Below are 20,408 nucleotides of genomic sequence, written 5' to 3' on the forward strand. Positions count from 1 at the left end.
AGTGTCACTGGCCCTCATATGTGGGATCCGAACCGGGGCCCTCTGGCATCCCAAGCGAGTTCTTAACCATCGCGCCACTCGGCCGGCCCTAGAATTTTATTTTTCATTTTAACTCTTCTGATGTTTTGGAATAAAAAATATTACGTTCATATGTTTTGAATAATTTCTATAAAAGAAGATTGATAAAAATTGCAGATTATCTCTTTGGTTCAGTTTTCTTTTAAAGTTCTTCATTCTACCCTCAAGTTCCTTAAAAATGAGTTCTTAAATGATAAACATTGGTATTGCCTCTGAGAAGAATTGTGAGGGCGAAGAAGAGGGAAAGAAGGCAGACTTGCTTTTTACTTAAAGAATCATTCTCTACTCCCGGGCCTGTTACACTTTAATGACAATTAGAGAGTTATGAATTCAAAGTGAGTAAATTCCATCTTTTCCTTATACTCTGTTGAAAGGCAATTGAAAATGCTACATATTAAATGTAAAAGTAAGGTGTGTGTAGTGTACTGTTATTTGGGTTAAAAAACAGGCGCACTTCCTGTGTACATGCTCATTTGATCATTTGACACCACCGCACAGTTCTTGGATGTTTCATTCAGTTTCTATTTTTCCACTCTGCTGCTTCTTGATGGGTTCTTTTCATGGGCCTGTCTTCCAGATCACCAACTCTCCTTAGCTGTGTTGAGTGCACTGGTGAGTCCATTGCAGGCTTTCTTCATCTCTGTTACCATGATGTTTATTCCGAGCATTTCTTTTTAACACTTATGGTTTTAATTTTTCTGCCGAAATTCTGCATCTGTTCATGTATTTTATTTATGTTTTGTACCAGAACCTCAGTTAGTTATTTTAAATTCATTATCTGATAGTTCCAATATCCAGGTCATCCCTGAGTCTGGCTCCGTTGAGTGCGTTGTCTCTTGATAATCAGTTGTTTTTTTTCCTTGCCTTTTAATGTAATTTTGAGTAAATACTGGACATTGTGTGCAGGACAGTAGATATTGAGAAAATAGTATTAATGCCTGGACATAAGAACACCTCTTCTGTTAGGTTGTTAGTGTGGGGAGTTGAATTAGTCTAGTCAGGAGTTGAGCTTGGTTGAGGTTTTGTTGCTCTGGTCATCTTTAGATGACCTCTGGCTTCTAGCTTCTCTGGTATTACTTTTGCTTAGCATTGGGGCTGGGTTGCTGCATTAACATCCCTCCCCTCCCCTCCGCTCCGCTTTTGGTATGCTCTGCGCCTGTGTCTCAGAGGGTGTCTGTGCTCTGGCCCTGCCGTTGCAGCGCATTGCTGTGCATTAGAGCCTGGTAAGGAGTGGTAGGTGGGGTTTGCCTGCCTAGGCTCGCCTCGGCCTTAAGCAGGCCCTTTGCTCCTGGGCCTTGGAGGTGGAGCTTGCTGCCTGATTCTGCGCTCCCCCGGCATGCTCTAGGTCTTAGATTGTTTCTTGCCTTTCCGCCAGGGTTAGCGCTGGTTTCTTTTCCCTTTCCGCATCTGTAGAGGGTATTTCTCTGTGCCTGAGGGATGATGGGATTTGCTGCCCTTCTCTCTGTGTCTTAAGACTTTGGTTCCATCAGGAGAAGAGTCTGGATGGGGCTTTGTGCCCCGCTTTCTTGGCTGCCTCTGCTCTAGGCCTGCACAATCTTGTTCTCTTAGGAGCAGCTGGTGGAGGTCTGAGAAGAAAACCACACGAGTGGGTGCAGACTCCCCCTGTGTCTGTGGCTTCCAGGCATTCTACACTCACCCCCTGGCCGTTAGCTGTTTGTGGGAAATGTATGCTGAATTCTTACCTACTTGTCTGGTGCTTGCCATTACTTTTTCCAGGATCTGATCCGCCACAGGTGAGCCAGTGCTCGCATTCTCTCTCCCTGGCGGTTCCCACTCTTTTACAGAGTTTAAGCTACTTGGTTACTCTGCAGCCTCAGCTCTCTGATGGATTCAAGAAGTTATGATTTTGTATATTATTTATCTTCTTCTTTGTAGGGTGCAAGCACTACTCTGTCCGGCTTTCTTTATCTTAGCCTCGCCTCCATGTGCTTTCCAGGATAGTTTTCAAATTGGAGCCTAATCATCGTCTCTTTCCCCTTTGCCCCTTGGGTATTGTGTAAACAGTACTGATAGAATTATATGTTTGACAACACCAAGGTTGCCGGTTTGATCCCCACGTGGGCCAAAAAAAAAAGAATTATATGTTTGAATTTTGTCATCTCTTCATATAGAACTAGATTTTTCTATTAATAAAATATAGTTTTGTAAAGATAGCTTATGGACGATTCTGTTACCAAGAAGCAGCATAGATTCTGATTTATAAATTTACTTACTCTGTTGCCGCTAATGAATATGAATAATAATAATATGATACACAGCAGTAGCTCAAACTTATTGGGTGTTTATTATGTGGCAGGCATTACGCTAAGTCCATGTAGCGTTGTCTGATGGGTCACGTCCCCCTCTCCAAGGAAACAGCCTGTTGGTAACTGGGGTCGTTGCACAGAGCGTGTGACTATCTCAGCACAGCTTCCTCTGTCCTCCAGAACTCTTGGTGGCAACTCGCAGTTCCTCGTGACACTTTAGACTCAAGATAGATTCTCACCGGATGTGAGAAACTTAATTCTTACTGGGCCACAGTCCTTTCCTACTTGGGTGATGTCACTGTTCAGGAAGAATTGACATGAACAAATGATGCCCTTAGTACGACGTATTTACTTACTTCTCACCTCTCCTGGCTCTGAGTCAGACCCATTGATGGGGAGAAAGTGGGTTGAGGCCTTTCTCTGAACACTCTTTTTTGTGTGCAGCTTCCTAGCAGTCTTAATAAACCCGTTTTTCCACACCTAGATCTTCTCACAATGGCCTCCTGATACAGATAATGTATTGGGTTGTTGGAAAAGTCATGATGCATTTTTGCAATGAAAAACAGAAAAAATATGTCATGACTTTTCTGACAACCCAACAATTCCTATTTTCCAGGGAAGAAATTGAGTGTTAGAAGCATCAAGTAATTTGCCCATTGTCACACAGCTCGTAAGTGAGCTGGAGCAGGGTTCAAATCAGGCTGCATTATGACGTTATTTACCATGCTGGAAGGTGTAGCCCCACTTGAACCCAGGTACAGAACCCGTGTATTAAACGGTTGTAGTTCTGATTAGTGGTGGTGTAGTTTGCATCTAGCCTATTTTAACTTTAAAGAGAAAATACTGTCTTCAGATGAAATTTCTGTATCTAGAAAAAAGCCTAGGAGGCAGTTTCCTAAGGCCTTGGATCAAGTCTTACTATATTTCCCCATGTATAAGATGCTCCCATGTATAAGACGCACCTTAATTTTGGGGCCCTAAATTAAAAAAAAATGTATTACATACAGTTATTGAACTCAAGTTTTATTCATCATAAAATTCATACAACTCCTCATCACTGTCAAATCTCCCAACCATTACCTTGTCCTCATCTGTGTCTGATGACGAATCACTATTTTCACATATTGCCTCTCATGGCCTTCTTCTGCCGTGGCGTTTTCAGTAGGGTTTCTTCTTCCCGTAGCCAGTCTCAGATTGTTTTCTCCATTGGAGGAGGACCAAACTTACGTTCAGCAGCACGATTTCCATTCATTTTTGCACACTGGATCACTTTTTAACTTGAATTCAGCACTGTACGAAAATCTTTTCTGAGCCATTTCTGGGCAGAACGTGGCAAAACATAACCTACCGTAATATACCGGGAACAAGTGCGAAACAATGAGCGCAAAGACAACAAGTGCAACAAAGCGGGAAATGCAAGTAAAAAAATCTACAACCACTGTATAAGACACACCCAGTTTTTAGACCCCAAATTTTTCGAAAAAGGGTGCGCCTTATACATGGGGAAATACGGTATATTGCGGACCTTAAATGTCATGCGCTAAGGGCTGGAAACTGGAATTGAAACAAAACAATTAGGCCCTTCTCCCTTGCCCAGCATCCACACTCCCTTTCCTTTAGGTCTAAAAATAGCTTATCTGTGTGACCACAGGTAAGTTAACACCTGGGCTAGCTTTAGTAGTAGTGGAGAATTAGAAAGTATTGTAGGGCCGATGGCATTGAAGTGAGGCCTTGTAGGCGGGGCTCTTCTGAAACTGAAGGGAAACTGAAATCCTTTTTGTTCAGCTATAATTTCAACATTTGTTGGCAAGAAGGTGTGGGTGGAGTGTGCCAGCAGTGGACATGGTAGGAGGGGGTGATGTTTATTGGTACTAAATTCTTGGGCATGATTTGTTTTCTGTTGGTTGGTACTAATGTCGTCAGTCCTTTGTGTTAGATAATGGGGAGGGCAAGCTTCTTTAACAGCGTGCAGGTTTTGCCTTTGGTGCGATTTCACGAGAGGTTCAAGGAAGAAAATGTGTGTGGATTGGCACAGGGTCACCATCAGTGTTACAAAGGTCACTCAAAAACCATACTAATAGTGGGGTGTCAGTGCCATGCTTACATTTTGAGGCCAGCATTTGCTACAGAGCCTAGTTATAAGTGTTAGTACTACAAGGCATTTGTCAACCTCAAATGGTTTAATAGAAAACATTCCTTTCTCTTTCAAAACAACTGTGATGTAATACCAACCTTGAGTTAAGTTCAGAGAATTTTCCAGTTATTTAAATGTCTTTGTGGCTGTTTTTTTTCAAGCTTCCAATTGAAGACTTGTGCAGTTTGACGTCCCTGTCGCTGCCCATCACACAGATGTCAGTAGTACCAGAATCTACCGAAGACATTCTCTTGAAGGGTTTTACTTCCTTAGAAATGGGAGAGGAAAGAATCGAAACGGCACAGCAGGTAAGTGGCAGCATCCTTTTTAAGGATGCTTGATTATTTAAATGTCTCAAGACAGGGCTAATGAAAAAGGTCCTCATTAAAAGTTCTAAACATTTGAAACTGCAGTTAACATCAGATCTTTCTAGAATGTTCTTGATTTTCTGTTAGTTGTGGCTATTATTTTAAACCTATTGCCCAGTTATATTTGCAGTACAGTTAAAAAGTGATACTCCAAGTTTGGATGTTGATAGATTATTATATTTACTAAGGTTTTCGTATTGTGTGTACTTTAGACTTCCCCCAGTGTATGTCTGTGCTAACACTTCCCCCAGCATGCATGAGTGTGGGCATGCGCATGCGCGTGTACACACACACACACACACACACACACACACACACACACACACACACACCTCTTTGCCTGTAGCTAGGTCATTTCTTTTTAAAAACCTAAATATCCTCTTTAGACGAGCCCTGATAATTATTTTTAGTAATGTAGCATGTGTAATCTTCTCTTGGTTTTTGCTTATTCCTGATCCTAAACCTAAATGTACAGTAGTGTCTTCTGCTGCTTCCTCTGCTCCTCTTTCTGTTCTGTGAAGAATCAAAGCTGAGACATTCACTGAGTAAAATGTTAGGCAGATATGTGGACTTGAACATACAGGAAGTGGAGAGAGGCAGTGCTGAAAGTGATTAAGAGAGTAGCTCACTTCCCATCTTTGTGAGCTTAGGCAAGTTACTTACCTTCTTAGGTCTTTGGTTTCCTTATGAGGAAAGCAGTGGTAATTATATACCTGAGCCTTGGGTTCTTGTGAGAGTTCATAAAGTAAGGCATGTCCGTACAGCGTGTGGCAGGCACACAGCCAGGGTTCAGAAAGCGAGAGTCAGAGAACTTTCCAAGCTTAGGGTCCTGAGACAAGAAACCATGGCCTTGACTTTGAATTCCTCTTGAATCCCCATTATAGAAGATAATTTTGCACCATGTCTGTGACCTTATTTGGACTACAGTATTTGAAAAAAAATGTACCTGCATATCTCTCTTTAAATTTAGAAAAATCTGATATATTGAGTTATAATTTATATACAATAAAATGTAATCTTTGTAAGTGTACAGCTTGATGAGTTTTGACAAGCGTATATACCTTTGGAAGTACCACTATGATTAAGATATAAAACATTTCCATCATCTCAAAAAGTCCCCCCCATCTCTTTTTATTATAATGATAGCTATTTCCATAACATTGGTGGGAGGGCCAGAATCCAAACCCAGGTTTAGCTGATGCAGAAGTCTATGTTCTCAAACCAGCCTGTTATATTAGTTATGAGTTTATATTCTCACAGGTCTTATTAGGTAATAATATTATTATTTACCCAACACCTGATGTTTCCTACTCAAATTTGACAAATTAGCAAATGGGTTTCAGCCTCTTAGGGAAGAAATATTTACTTCTTACATATTACATCTTTAATGTTCTTCCTTGATTAACTCTGGAAATGGCCAATGTTTTTAATATCCTTTGCTGTTCCTAGTATGTAGATACTGACTGTGCAATTAAATTATCGTCTCCTGGCTTAAACCTAATTATGAATGTCTGAACCCCAAACAGTAAGAGACTTAGTGTTACCCTTTTGACTTGCTGTTTAGCATATCACCACTTTTCATTTTGTCAGTTTTAGTTTTGTTGACAGTTAATACTCTTTATTTTTCCAGTTTTTTTCATGGTTTGCAAAACTACAAACTCAGATGGATCAGGATGAAGAAACTAAATATAGGTATGTGGCTCTTGCCTTGTTGTTTATCCTAAGTTTTAGATCACAGTCATCTGAAGCATTTTTTTAATCTGTCTTTACACAAAATTAAGGTACAAAGAAAACTCCAACAGCAACATTTTCTTGAAAAATTGCCAGAGAGGATTTGGGTCAACTGGTATTGGAAGTTGCATAATTTTTTTTAAAAATTACATTGTAATCAATAGGTCAGGAGGGGCAGACATTGGTTTTTAGGTAAATCTAGAAAGGTTTGGGTTTAAGTGGAAATTGTACAGGAACTCTGAGAGGTGTTTATAGCCTTTCTTTAGAAGCAGAGACCCACGAGACTTTGGGGATGGCCAGCTAGACTCGACAATGTGACTATGTGATTCTGTTTGTGTATATTGAGAGTGTGGGAGAAATGATGGTATGGTTTCTAGCTGATTTGGGGACTGTGGGTTGAGCATTTGCATTCATGGAACATTTATTAAGTGACTATAATTGCTAAGCATCGTGTTAGGCTCTTTGATGTGTGATTCCATTCAATGTTCATAGCAGCTCTGTGAGGAAAGGTAATATTTCCATTTTACAAATGAGCAAACTGAGGCCTGGAAATGTTAAATAATTTGCTTAATGTCATGGAGACTTGGGCAGAGCTGGGATTTGGACTTAGGTCTTCTAATTCCAAGTCCAAAATTCTTCCTGTGACATCACACTGTCTCTCAACGGTAGAAGTGACATGAAGGATTGTCCTACTTAATACCTCAGGATGGGGTTGGCCCTGGCGTCCCAGCCTTGAAAGTTGAGCTGGCGACCTGTGCCTTACATGTGAAAAGCCAGTTTATGGCTTCAAGTCTGATTCCTTTGGTTGCTCGTTTTCCTTTCGGTAATTTTCCATAAGTATTGAAACTAACATAGCTGTTGGTACATTTCTGAATGTAATGAACTGTAGTGACTAGGTCTGATTTTCCTCCTGACATTCAAGCATATGGGGAAAAATGAGACTGTTGTTTATTGATTATGCTTATCGGGGGAAAATATTATTGCCAATCCCCTTTTGGTTCTGTTTTCTAGACAGATGAGGGATTACTTGTCTGGGTTTCAGGAGCAGTGTGATGCTATATTGAATGATGTAAACAGTGCTCTGCAGCATCTGGAATCATTGCAGAAACAGTATCTTTTTGTGTCCAATAAGACAGGAACCCTACACGAAGCCTGTGAACAGCTCCTGAAGGAACAGGTAAATTGGAGTAGGAGAGAGGGCCAGTGATTGTATTATATTTAACATTTCAGTTTTCAATAGATGAATACAATTGAATTCTCATTTTCTTAATTTCTCCAACTGTATATTGAACCCTGCTCCATATGAGGCCCTGTGCTAAGCATGCCAAATATTATATTGATATTTTATTCTAAATAAGCTTATGTGAACAGGGCAAGGGCACACTTTCCTGCGTTTTGAGCTGTTAGGTCTCAGTACAGTTGCAGAGTGAAGAGGATGTGTAAGTTTGTTCTGTCCGCTCATTAATATTGACCCTTTTTGGACAAGCACAGTGATTGTAATAACCATGGGGTTTAAGAAAAAAGATGACCTGATCTAGGCTGCACTTAAATTGTGTCTTAAAGATAGAATATTTAATTTACTGTAATTACCTCATGTGTATTCTGTTTGTAAAAGGAAATCATTTATAAGGTTATATATAATTTACTGTAATAATCATTGCGTATTTTAGTCCATGACTGCAAAAATCTTTGAGCATTCTTCTGAAATCTTATGTCTATTATAAATTTACATGTCTAATATAAATCAATGTAATTTTGAGTTTGGAGTGTTGATTATTATGCTTTTATAATAATTGATTTTTCTCTTTTAAAAACACAAGTCGGAACTTGTTGACCTGGCAGAAAACATTCAACAAAAGCTTTCCTATTTTAATGAATTGGAAACTATTAACACAGTAAGCATGTTTTTTATTTTTTGTAAAGTTAGTGACTTTGTTTTATATTTCCCTTTCTGAGTATAATGTTGAAACCTATAAATTGGCTTCAGTGATATTTTTTAACTTAATAGTTTGCTTGCTGAAAGTGTTCCTATTTGTGATCGATGGACATACATACCATTACCAGTTGAGATTTTCTCAACTATGATTAAAGTAATAGTTCTGCTTAAATTGTGTCATTGTTATTAAAAATCTCTTTGTTGGTTACCTCTTATAGTATTGTATTTGTAAGCTCTGAAGAAGTTTGTAAGAAGAAATATGAATTTTTAAATCTTGCTATTATAATAATTAAAACATTTTTTAAGCTAATCTCATTTAGTATGGAAAAGGATAGGCCTTGTAATACATACTTGTATTCCAAAGTAATAGTCTCAGTAAGGCTGCTGTGTAAATGACATTTCTGGTTAATGATTAGTCATAATAACTATGTAAATCGTGTTATTAAAATTGTTGAATTAATCATAATTATTACAGTTTACTAAAGACTTAGAAGTAAAGCTAGTACTTCCATGGGAAATAGTTCATTGCCAAGCTATTTGTATATCAAGATAAGAAATAATTGGCTGGTTTTGCTTATATTTTATATATATATTACTTATATTTATATTATATTAAATATTGTATATTATATTGTCTTACGTTTAATATATGATTTTGTATATTATATCGTGTTAAATATCACACATGTTGCTTATATTTATACTTAATTATTAGTATTACCTGTACTTACTTGTATATATTTTACTTTCATAATATGACTGCTAAACATGTAGTATGACTGACTGCTAGTTAATCCTTTAACCTTGAGAAAATTGCCAGTATTTGAAAGTAGAAAATGTATGTATGTTGTAAAGTGCTAGTAAGTGGGAAGCCTAGGCACTTGATGTGTTATTTTAATGTAACATTGTACAACGGAATGATAGACAGTGTTTGCTAATTCATGAAGAGCCCCATTAAAGCTCATTAAGAATAAACCAATTTAAACCAGTATTCTTTTTCAGTTGTCCTTTCTTTATTGTTACACATGGGCCACATTTGAGGATATTTTGGTGACTCAAAATGAAAAGACATTAGTATAACTTGTTACATCCTAAAGAGAAATACTCTAATTCTAATATGAAGTATCAACTTTTACCTATACGTTTTTTTGTGTGTGTGAATTAAGGCTGATTTTTCTTTTTCTCTTACAGAAATTGAATTCTCCTACGTTGTCTGTGAATAGTGAAGGATTTATACCTATGCTGGCCAAGTTAGATGATTGTATAACATATATCTCATCTCATGTAAGTCATGGTATTTCTGTATATTTCTAAGAAATCTGAACATCCCTATGATATTTCTTCTTTTGCTGTACAGTAATTATTTCTACTGAAGGAAAAAATATCTCTCTAATATACTTGAAGAAAACTGTGGTGAACTCTTAGTCATTGTCAGTAGTGGCGTAGAAAGTACTTTCTAGCTGCCGAGGCAGCCCTAGAGGGGAAGAGGTCCTGGCTGACACACGGCTTTATCCCCTCTCAAAGGCTGTCGTGCTGGATACTGTCCCCCAAGGAGTTATTGCTGTATTCATTCCCCGCTACTCCTATTCTTGTCCTAGTTGGGCCTGACATGTTAGCCTTGATGTCTGTGGACTATTGAAAATATATTTTGTTAAAAACTGCAGATGTCGACTGAGCCCCCACTGTGTGCCAGGCACGGGATTGTGACCATGGTCGTCACAATATTCATCCTGATGGAACTTTGAATCTGCATAAGGCCTCCTTCTGAATTCTCTGTGTAGCTTCACATGACGGACGTGCTAGTTGTCATTGAACGTTTCTTTGTCAGTGTTTGTTTCCTCTTTGTAAATCTTTCCCTTTTCTTTCCAGCCAAATTTTAAAGATTATCCTGTCTACTTACTGAAGTTCAAGCAGTGTCTTTCTAAAGCTTTGCACCTCATGAAGACATACACTGTGAACACACTACAGAACCTCACAAGTCAGTTACTGAAGAGGGTGAGTTCCCCGGGGAGGCGGCGGTTTTGACTCATTCAGCTTCTGTAATCTCAGTCTGAGGGTAGCACTTGGAACTCCAAAGGTTTTTTTACCTTTTGTTAAATTAGAATGTGCTGCAGTTTTGTTTATAATAGGAAAAATGGCTGTATTATGTCTGTCCATTATAGTATTATTTTCAAAGCATATATAACAGTGTGAGAAGTATTTAGTACTGTATGATAAATATTAAAGTAAGATTCAAACTATTTGTACTTCACACTTTTTCCTATCTTTTTCATGAAAATGTTGGAAGGAAAGAACAAAATAATGAAAGTGGTTCTGCCTGAGTGGTGGGATGATACGTGGTGGATAATTGGAACTTCTTTCTTTACATGTGATGGATAATTAATTTTCTGTAGTTAGCAAATGTGTCTTTATTGGGCATCCCCGAAATGCTTGGTGTTGTCTTAGGAATTAGAGAGCAGCGGAAAGCGGCGAAGCTTATATGTTCCGGAGAAGTAATCAGTAAAGAAGGAAACAGATGAATCAGTTGCAGATTGTAGCAGATGCCAGGTGGAAAATTAGTGACGTGTTAGGTTAGAAAATAAAGTTAACTGGTGAGGTGTGTGGGACGACCACTGAGCACATTTCTTTCCTAAGAAAATAAAACCGTAAATATTATGCATTTTACTTCTGAAGTTTACTTTCTACGGAACATGGAATATATTAAGCTTTCAGTTCTAAGCCACTGATTTTTGGGTTGCATTTTACCATTTACATTGCTTTTAGCTGACATAACAGCCAGACTGTATACTTCTTCTATTTTGTAAAATTTTAGTAAGTTTAGGAAACTAATGCTTACTAGGTACTACTACGTAGTATGTAACGTGCTTTACTGCTGAGCTGCATGAAGTCTCTCTCAGCATATACGATCACCATTTGGTGGATGCTCTGAATCTCAGAGCGTTTAAGTGGCCAGTGCCCTCCTCTCAGTGAATGACTGAATGTGAATCTGAATTCAGGTCTATTTACTGCCGAAATTCATGTCACAAGGGTAAATTTTAGTTATAAAGAGGAGGGAGATGACAGTTCCTCATAATTATTTCGCATTTGAAGCAATAATAATATTGGATCTCTTTGAGATGTTTCTTTCTAAGCTTTCGGTTGGTGTGTAGGCCCAGCAGTAGCCATTTGAAATGGTGTGCGTCACATTTCCTGAATACTTATTTGCTTGCTAATTGTCTTCCTTCCCTCTCCTCCCCGATGTTTCCTTAGGATCCTTCATCTGGACCTAATGCAGACAACGCCTTCACACTATTTTATGTGAAATTCCGAGCTGCTGCCCCCAAAGTCAGAGTAAGTGTATTGATGGAAGTAGGACATTGCTGTGGAATTTGTGTGGCAGCCCTTTTGAGGCACTGCTGTGTGTTAGGCCCTTGGCTCAGACCAGGAAGGCTTTGTCCTTCCACGTTACATTACGTTATCTCAGAGGGGCCGCACGAGCACAGAGCAGGAGACACCTCGCTCCTCCTAAGAGGCTTAGGGGAGGTTTTGAGATGAAGGTGATACCTGGGCTTAACCAGCTCGGGTGTGTGGTGGACTCGGGGGGATTGCTAAGGACACTTTCTACTGAGAGAACTGCATGTATAGGGAAGGCTGGAGAGACATCAAAGACAGGGACTTGGGGAGAGTCCTGTAACTTGTTCTGCCCGGAGCGTGGGACACGAGTAGGAAGTGATGGGGAGAAAGACAGGGGAGATGTCACAGAGCGCCTCGCCTGGGGTTTTACACGTCATGGGACTTGGGTGATTTGGTGGTATCAGAAGTGGGTTCTGTGTTTCAACGTCTTTGTATTTATAGATTTTCTAACATTAACGTGTGTTATAATTAGAAAATAATTAAAAGTGTGACTAAAACTGTTGATTTTAAATGTGTTTTTCCTTATTCTTTAGACTCTTATTGAACAAGTAGAACAGCGATCTGAAAGGATACCTGAGTGAGTACCTGGAATTTCTTTCGTTTCCGTGTTACCTTCCTCGTGAAGCACTATTTTCCCAGTCTGCTATGTTCCTGAGATTTTCTGAGCATTGCCTTGCCATACTGTTCAAGTTTTTCTTGTAGCACATAACTTCCCTTAGGGAGCAAGGTCGTGGACCTGACTTGGTGAGTGAGCAAGGCCTCTCTCTCTGTTTAGTTTTATTGAGGTATAATTGACCTGCAACTTACTAGATTCAGATACACAACATAATGATTCAGTGTTTGTGTATATTGGGAAATGATGATCACCACTGTACGTCTAGTTAAACACCCATCACCACACATAGTTACAATTTTTTTTCTTGTGTTGAGAACTTGAAAGATTTACTGTCTTAGCATCTTTCAAATGTGCAATCCGGTATCATTAATTATAATCACTGTGCTGTACATTTCTGCAAGGCATCTCTTTCCCCTTAGTAGGATTTCCTTTTTATTTGGCTCGATGTAAGATCTCTACTCTTGGAACAGAAATCTCCCTTTAAAAGATAAAGGTTATGGCACCACAGTTCATTATGTGTGTGTGTTTTTATATATGTGTATATAATTCATAAATATTTCCAGTATTTAATGTGGGCAGATGAGCGGTGACCATATAGCTGTAGAGGTTTGACACCCTATTCTGGGATTTATGATCAGATTTAATTTATATCTGAAAGCAAACATTTATACTCCAATCTGCCTTGCCTTTGATCAGATACCAACAGCTGCTGAATGACATTCACCAGTGTTACCTTGACCAGAGGGAGCTCCTTTTGGGCCCTAGTATCACTTGTACCGTAACAGAGCTAACCAGCCAGAATAACAGAGATCATTGTGCCTTGGTAAGTTTCTGCATGTTTTGGTTTAACGTTAAAGCTTCTCTGAAATACTTTGATACCCTAGAAGCTGTACTCGGCTGAGGTTTGGTTCCTGTATCAACAAACTTAAAGAGTTTTTCCTTCAGCTATGACAAGTCTAGTGTAGCAAGTAGCATTCAACCTGGCAGAGTATTCTCGTTTTCTGTTTTTTGAGGTATGAAAATTCACAAATGAGTATTAACTCCTTAAAAGATGAAGTTTAGAAGTTTGTGGATTTACAGTGACAATTTAATCATAGCTTTTGCTGCAGAAGTGCTTTTTTGTTTAGTGTGATTTTAATTCATACTATAGGAAAATAACGATTCTATTTTTAAATACCCCCATTCAACTAGAAAAGCAGTTTATTTTCACTGTCAGAGGTTTAGAAAATTAAGCATAAAAACAATAAAAGTCATCCATATTCACATTGTGCAGTAAACCCTTGAAAACTAACCATTTTCTGTGCTTTAGTAGGTTGTTTTATGAATATATAAGCCTAATCTTTTTACAAATGACATGTTTGCTTTATTTCGTAGACACTGGATTGTTATGTCTCACCTGTAGGTGGTGTGTGTTTATTTCTTGCAGATTCGCAGCGGCTGTGCCTTCATGGTCCACGTATGCCAGGATGAACACCAGCTTTACAATGAATTCTTCACAAAACCAACGTCAAAATTAGAGTAGGTGGCACACAGACTCAAACACTTGTTTTTACAATTTCATTTGCTAATGACCGTAATAGCTTATTCTGTTATATTATGGGAGGCGTCTTAAATGACCTGCAGAGTGCTTTCACTTTTGTGAGTGTGGGAACAGAATATTGTTGGTGGAGACAGTGGTTGTTTATTTTAAAGTAAATGTGCAGTGTAAGGGCCCACATGCATTCACATTGTTCATGACCTAATTATGGAGACAGTGTGGTGTGATAGTGAGAATCTTCCATAGCGAACAAAGTAAGTCTTGGAGTCTAGAGCCCTTTCTCTCCACTAAGTGTCATCAATCCTGGTAGTTTAAAAATCCTGTGATTCTAACTAATGCAAGACACTTCAAATACAGACACTGCTTAATAACCTTTTAACAAATGTTTCTTAAAGCGCCTTTCAGATCCACTATTAGTCACTTTTGGTTTCTTCATGTTGGGAATTTTGACTGTTAACAAAGATTCTAAGACCTTTGTAATGGGGAGTAGACAAATATATCTTATGGTTTTGATTGGGTTGATCTCTTTTGATGAAATACTACATATAGACGAATACTACTGACAATAGGAAGAATATAGTCAACATCATTTTTTCTTTGCAAATGTTGTTTGTCAAAATACTTGTATGTCTAGAGTACATTGAGTTTTGTTTATCTAAATCTGTAAGTATTCAAGAATTTTGACTTGTCTTTCCTGGGGAAAATATTACCATTTGATACACAGTGATGTAGAATATAAAAGGATAATTAAGTCTACTGAAACATTTTGTATTGTTTTTGAAAGGACATATACAAAATTATTGCTGAAATAAGTAAAAGTTGTAGTAAATTGACATTAGCCTGGGGGCAGCTGATTTGAATTGACTGCTGATTGCATATTGATCCTGAACTTCTAAAGCAAAAATACTGTACAGAATTACTTTCAGCCATTCACTTCCATTATATAATATTCCCCATACTATTTTCCAGTAGGTTTTTACTATTATTATTGGCTGGAAGGAATCAGTGATGCTTTTAAACTATTGGAAAATTCTGAAAAGATTACTACTAAACCATGTTTTATTCCTTTATTTTAGTGAACTTTTGGAGAAACTGTGTATGTCATTGTATGATGTCTTCAGGCCATTGATCATTCATGTTATTCACTTAGAGACTCTTTCGGAACTTTGTGGGATTCTTAAAAATGAGGTGCTTGAAGATCATGTACAGAACAATGGTAAATGATAAGTAGAAGTGATCATTTTGAAGGTCTTTTTAATTATATCTGTGGCTCAATTAATTTGAAAACGATTAGCTCTTTCTCCCCCTCCCCCACCACCTATATAAATTTAATATTGTTGAAGTCTGGGTTGATGCCTTGTCCCTCTTTGAATCAAGATGTACCTTAGTCTGTGACTAAACATACAAATTAAGTGGGGAAAGAATTTTAAAATTGGGCAAAATTAGTAATAAAATAATTATAGTTATTTTTCTTTTTGGCATCTGCAATCCAGGGAGAATGGACCATCAGTTTTGTGTTAGGCATTTCTAGTACACTGTTACTAGAATACATAAAGTAATTGACTATATTGTATACTCTTGATTAAAAAAACAGGAATTATTTTAGCATATATACGTAGTAATGATTTATCTTTTTGAAATTACAAATAAAAAGCAATTCTCTGAAACTGTTTTACTTTATCCATGTGATACATTAATATTTGATGTGATTGTCATAGAAAACATGATTTTTGTAATGATACTTAAGTACCTTTAAAAAATACCCTTCAAATAATTATTTTACTGGCAGAAGTTATTTGACTTTTGTTAGGAGATACTATGGGTCTGTTACTCTTCCAAAGTTTCTTATTCTGCAGTTAGTTCATTCTGTGATGTACATTCTCTCACATTTTAATGCTTCTGAATTAAAGATGATTTTTAAAATTTAATGTGAACATTTATATGATTGTGTAGTGTCTCCAACTCCTCAGCCCTTGGGGAAACCTATTAACGAATTACTGATGTGTCTTAACATTGATGGCATCTTAGAAGTTCTGTGTAAACTCATATCATTTGTTTATTTATTTAATTGATTTATTTTTAAAATGCTAGTTCGTGGGAGCCCTTCACACTTTTCCAAAGACACTTTCCAGGTGTCCAACGTCTTTTACTGACTGAATAAATTTGGCACTACAGTCACTGAAAACCAGCCCTTGAGGGCTTTTATTTATTTAACTTTATTTATTTATTTATTTATTTATTTTTACCAGATGAGCCATCCTGCCACCTGTTGACAGCTCAGCAGCAGCTCAGCTCGGGCACAGCGTCACTGGCCCATGTGGGAATCGAACCGGTGGCTCTGTTGCTCAGATCTTGCGCTCTTGAGCTAACTCTTAACCAACTGAGCCACTCGGCCGGCCCCTCATTTATTTTTTTTACTCATTTTTCTTTGTGAAAACATTAACAAGTCGTTTAATTCTGTGAGATTTAATTTATTTGTAAAATGGGGATGGTAACCCAATTAATAAGTTGCCCTAGCTATTGCTCAGGGTTGGTCTGAAGCTATATGTGATAACTTTTAAAAAGCACAAAGCACTTTAAATTAAGTCAGATTTTATTATTCGTATTAATAACAGAAATAATTTCCCTTCCTGGGAAGAAGGTGTAAGGGCAAATCTATTTCCTAGTTTTAAATTTGAGGAAATTGAAAGACATTTATTAAATTTTTCTGAGGTCATTGAGTCATACTGAAATACATACAACTATAGCCCCTGAAGCAAACGTGGGCCATGCTGTTACTAGACAATTTAGTAATATTTTTGCTTGTTTCAAGAAAGTATTTTTCTGACTCTAAAGGAACGAATGATTGCACTTTTTTATCAGCTGAACAGCTGGGGGCATTTGCAGCTGGTGTAAAGCAGATGCTGGAAGACGTACAAGAGCGGCTGGTCTACCGAACCCACATCTATATTCAGACGGACATCACTGGCTACAAGCCAGCTCCTGGCGACCTAGCGTACCCCGATAAGCTGGTCATGATGGAGGTGGGTTCTGCTGACTGATCTCCCCCCTGCCCACACACACACACAACTCTGTGAGGTTTTAGACTAGTTAAAATAGGATTTTTCCTGCTTATTCTCATTCAAAATGTAAAATCAAGATAAACGTGCCACAGAATATTTTAAAATATTACGAGTTAATACTGAAATCTCCAGTTCAAATCCATTTCCATAGGGTTCTTCCTCACCTTCCCCCATTCCACGTTGGTCTTTCCCTTCTCTCACCAAAGAAACCCTGGCTTCCAGCACCTGTATGTTTACCCCTTTGCTCCAAGTTACAACACATGCAAAATTAGTTTGAGAATTATACCAACACCATAGCTAACAACAAACTTACAAAATTCAAGATTTTTGTACTTTTTGTCCTTAGAATATATCCTACTAAGATATACAATCAGATTATTGTCAGCTATAGATCTGAAGATTTTAAATTAAGAGCCTATCTCTTTAGAGGTTTTGCCCGTGTAAGATTGCCGTTTGCATGGCATGGGGGGAAGTGTAACGTCAGACAGATCTAGGTTCAAATTCTAGCTCTGTCAATTAGTAGCTGTTACGTAGCTTCTGTGAACATGTGTCGTTATTTGTAAAATAGGCATAACAATACTGACCGTGAAGGGTTGTGAGATAGAGAAAATGGCTAGAAAGCATTTACCTTTGTGGTCATACAGCAGACAGTGGCTGTTTTTGTTTAACCTTTGAAATATTTAAAAACACATTTGACTGAAAATCAACAAGTGAAATATCCAACCCATCAGTTAAAATTTTGTTTTTCATTTTAATTTTTTCCAGTTTCATTGAGATACAACTGACCTATCACACTGTATCAGTTTAAAGTGTACAGTGTAATTATTTGGCGTGTATTGTGTATAATGTATATTGTGAAGTGTTTACCACAGTAAGGCTAGGATGCGACGAGGGCCGAGGGCCGGGTCTGTCTGTCACCCTGACCTGGGGGTCGCGTGCTCCTCGCTCCTCCCTCCCTCCCTTGTCTCCTTTTTTAAAGATTTTTATTGGGGGAGTTGGGGGAGGGGAACAGCGCTGGGGAGTCGGGGAAGGGGAACAGACAAGTTGCTGTCCTTTTGTTCTTCAGTCTAGTTGTGGAGGACGTCGCTTCACTGGCCCATGTTGGTATTATCATTGCGCTCTTCCCGGGTGAGGCAGTTGAAAGCTCATGCCCACTGCCGGCCAGCCCCACTGCAGCCCCACTGCAGCCCACGCCGTCGCCAGTGACCCACGGCAGCCCAGCTCCAGGTTGAGCTGTTGTTCAGCATCTTAGCTGTGGAGGGCAGTGTCACTGGCCCTCATGTGGGATCCGAACCAGGGCCCTCTGGTGTCCCAAGCCAGTTCTTAACCATCGCGCCACTCGGCCGGCCCTTGTTTTCTTTATAAAATCTGAAATTTGAATCAATGTTTCTAAACTTAGAGTTGAAAATGATGCTTCTTATATGAGTCGTGTATATTTGAGCCTTCAGTAGATAGTGGTCGTAGTTCTGAAATAGTGCTTCAGAAAAGACTGCATGTGTTTGAGAATAGAGACACTCTGTACCAGTTTAGCCTTTTCATTTCCGTGTGGTGTTTTGGCATAGTCCTCTAACTTAGTCTATTTATTAATTAGGGGTTCTTCTTTTTTTACTTTGTAGAAAGGACATGTTCAAATTACCAAACACAGCTGCAAACTACACTTTAATGTTCCTTCTGATTTCTCTATACAGCAAATTGCACAGAGTTTAAAAGATGAACAGAAGAAGGCACCTTCAGAAGCTTCGTTTTCAGATGTTCGGTTAGAAGAACCAGAGTCTAACAGTCTAACAAAATCTGGTATGATGTTTTAACTGCCAGCTTTTATTTATTTGTTTAATAAACTTTTATTGAGGATTTGTCATATTCCAGGCATGAAAAACAGCTTGTGCTTTTAAGGAGCCCACACTTTAGTGGGGGGAGATTGACATGCCACAGACGTAGTTCAATGGTGATGTGCTAAAGGTCCTCCCAGGGCAGTCTGGGACCGTGGCAGCAGGGCGTCAGAACTATGAGGGAACACAAGCTGTGAGTGCAGCCCGGTGGGTCCAGTGAGAGGTGTGGTGTCTGAAAGCTGCAGTGTTTGTTTATCAGGGCGATATGAGAGCCAGGTGAGGTAAGGTTGCTGAAGACAGCTAGAATAGTATGGAGGGTTGGAAGACTGGCTGCTTTGGGGAAGTCAGTGGTTTGGTGTGTTTGGGCATAGATTGTTTATGGGGGAGCAGTAAAACAGGTCAGTTTGTGATAGGTGTCAGGTGATACAACCTCGTGGATTTTGAACTGCTAGCTAATATAGTGTATCAGGTAACCACACCATCAGATTGGCACTTTGTAAATGTATTGAGTACCTGGGACTGGGATTAAAAAATGTACCAGAAATGTACAGATAGCTTACACTAGGGTGCATGTTATTTAAGGAGAAAATTGTCTAAGAATAACCCTAGGCACTCATGAGTTACCTAGACAACAAGCTGAATGGGAAGTAGGGCGCCCCTTCTCCCCATCCCCCAACTGTACAGGTGGCACCAAGGCTCAGATCCCATGGGAGTGGGGGAGCACTGAAATTTCATGGACTTCAAAGAGCTCCAGCTGCCCCCAGATCCCCAGGCTTAGGGCACATCAGCTATTCTGAGTCAACTCTATAAACAACTGGCACCCCACGTCCAGAGTGCCAAGCTGGCTGGGTATCTCCATCTGACAAAGCCATTCTATCACGCTTGCTCGGAAGAGGGAACCACGGGGGTGAGATGTTTTCTTCTGAAATAGAATCCATGCCAGGTGGCAGTGGGCCTGCTGGTCTTAGGATATGTCTTGGAACCAATATATACCTTAACCTAGAAAATCTTTTTTTTTTTTAAGATTTTTATTGGGGAATTGGGGGGATGGGAACAGTGCTGGGAAATTGGGGGAAGGGGAACAGACAAGTTGCTGTTGTTTTGTTCTTCAGTCTAGTTGTGGAGGACGTTGCTTCACTGGCCCAAGTTAGCACCATTATAGCACTCTTCCTGGGCGAGGCAGATCAGTCGCCGGCTTCTGGATGGCCGTTCACGCTGGCTGCTGGCTACACAAGGTAGCCCATGGCAACTCACTGCAGCAGGGGCTGCAGCACTCATGGCAGCCCAGCTCCAGGTCGAGCTGCCTGCCATTCACCATCTTGGCTGCAGAGGGCAGTGTCACTGGCCCTCATATGTGGGATCTGAACTCTCTGGCATCCCAAGCCAGTTCTTAACCAACGCGCCGCTCAACCGGCCCCTAGAAAATCTTTTCAAGAGTTATTGGAGAGACTAGAATA

At 39.1% G+C, this 20,408-nt stretch overlaps 1 protein-coding gene across 1 annotated transcript in view; it reads left to right on the forward strand.

Annotated features, from left to right (window-relative positions):
* COG3 (component of oligomeric golgi complex 3) overlaps window positions 1-20,408 on the forward strand; it is a 52,020-nt gene that overhangs the window by 4,579 nt on the left and 27,033 nt on the right. The window contains exons 2-14 of the mRNA XM_019650312.1: window positions 4,641-4,787; window positions 6,478-6,539; window positions 7,590-7,755; window positions 8,399-8,473; window positions 9,706-9,798; window positions 10,384-10,509; window positions 11,764-11,844; window positions 12,441-12,484; window positions 13,220-13,346; window positions 13,950-14,041; window positions 15,137-15,276; window positions 16,923-17,083; window positions 18,811-18,916. Coding sequence (XP_019505857.1) covers window positions 4,641-4,787; window positions 6,478-6,539; window positions 7,590-7,755; window positions 8,399-8,473; window positions 9,706-9,798; window positions 10,384-10,509; window positions 11,764-11,844; window positions 12,441-12,484; window positions 13,220-13,346; window positions 13,950-14,041; window positions 15,137-15,276; window positions 16,923-17,083; window positions 18,811-18,916 — 1,420 coding nt within the window. The remainder of the gene's footprint in view (window positions 1-4,640; window positions 4,788-6,477; window positions 6,540-7,589; window positions 7,756-8,398; window positions 8,474-9,705; window positions 9,799-10,383; window positions 10,510-11,763; window positions 11,845-12,440; window positions 12,485-13,219; window positions 13,347-13,949; window positions 14,042-15,136; window positions 15,277-16,922; window positions 17,084-18,810; window positions 18,917-20,408) is intronic.

Source organism: Hipposideros armiger, unplaced genomic scaffold (genome assembly GCF_001890085.2).
Source record: "Hipposideros armiger isolate ML-2016 unplaced genomic scaffold, ASM189008v1 scaffold_139, whole genome shotgun sequence".
NCBI classification, from domain to species: Eukaryota; Metazoa; Chordata; class Mammalia; order Chiroptera; family Hipposideridae; genus Hipposideros; species Hipposideros armiger.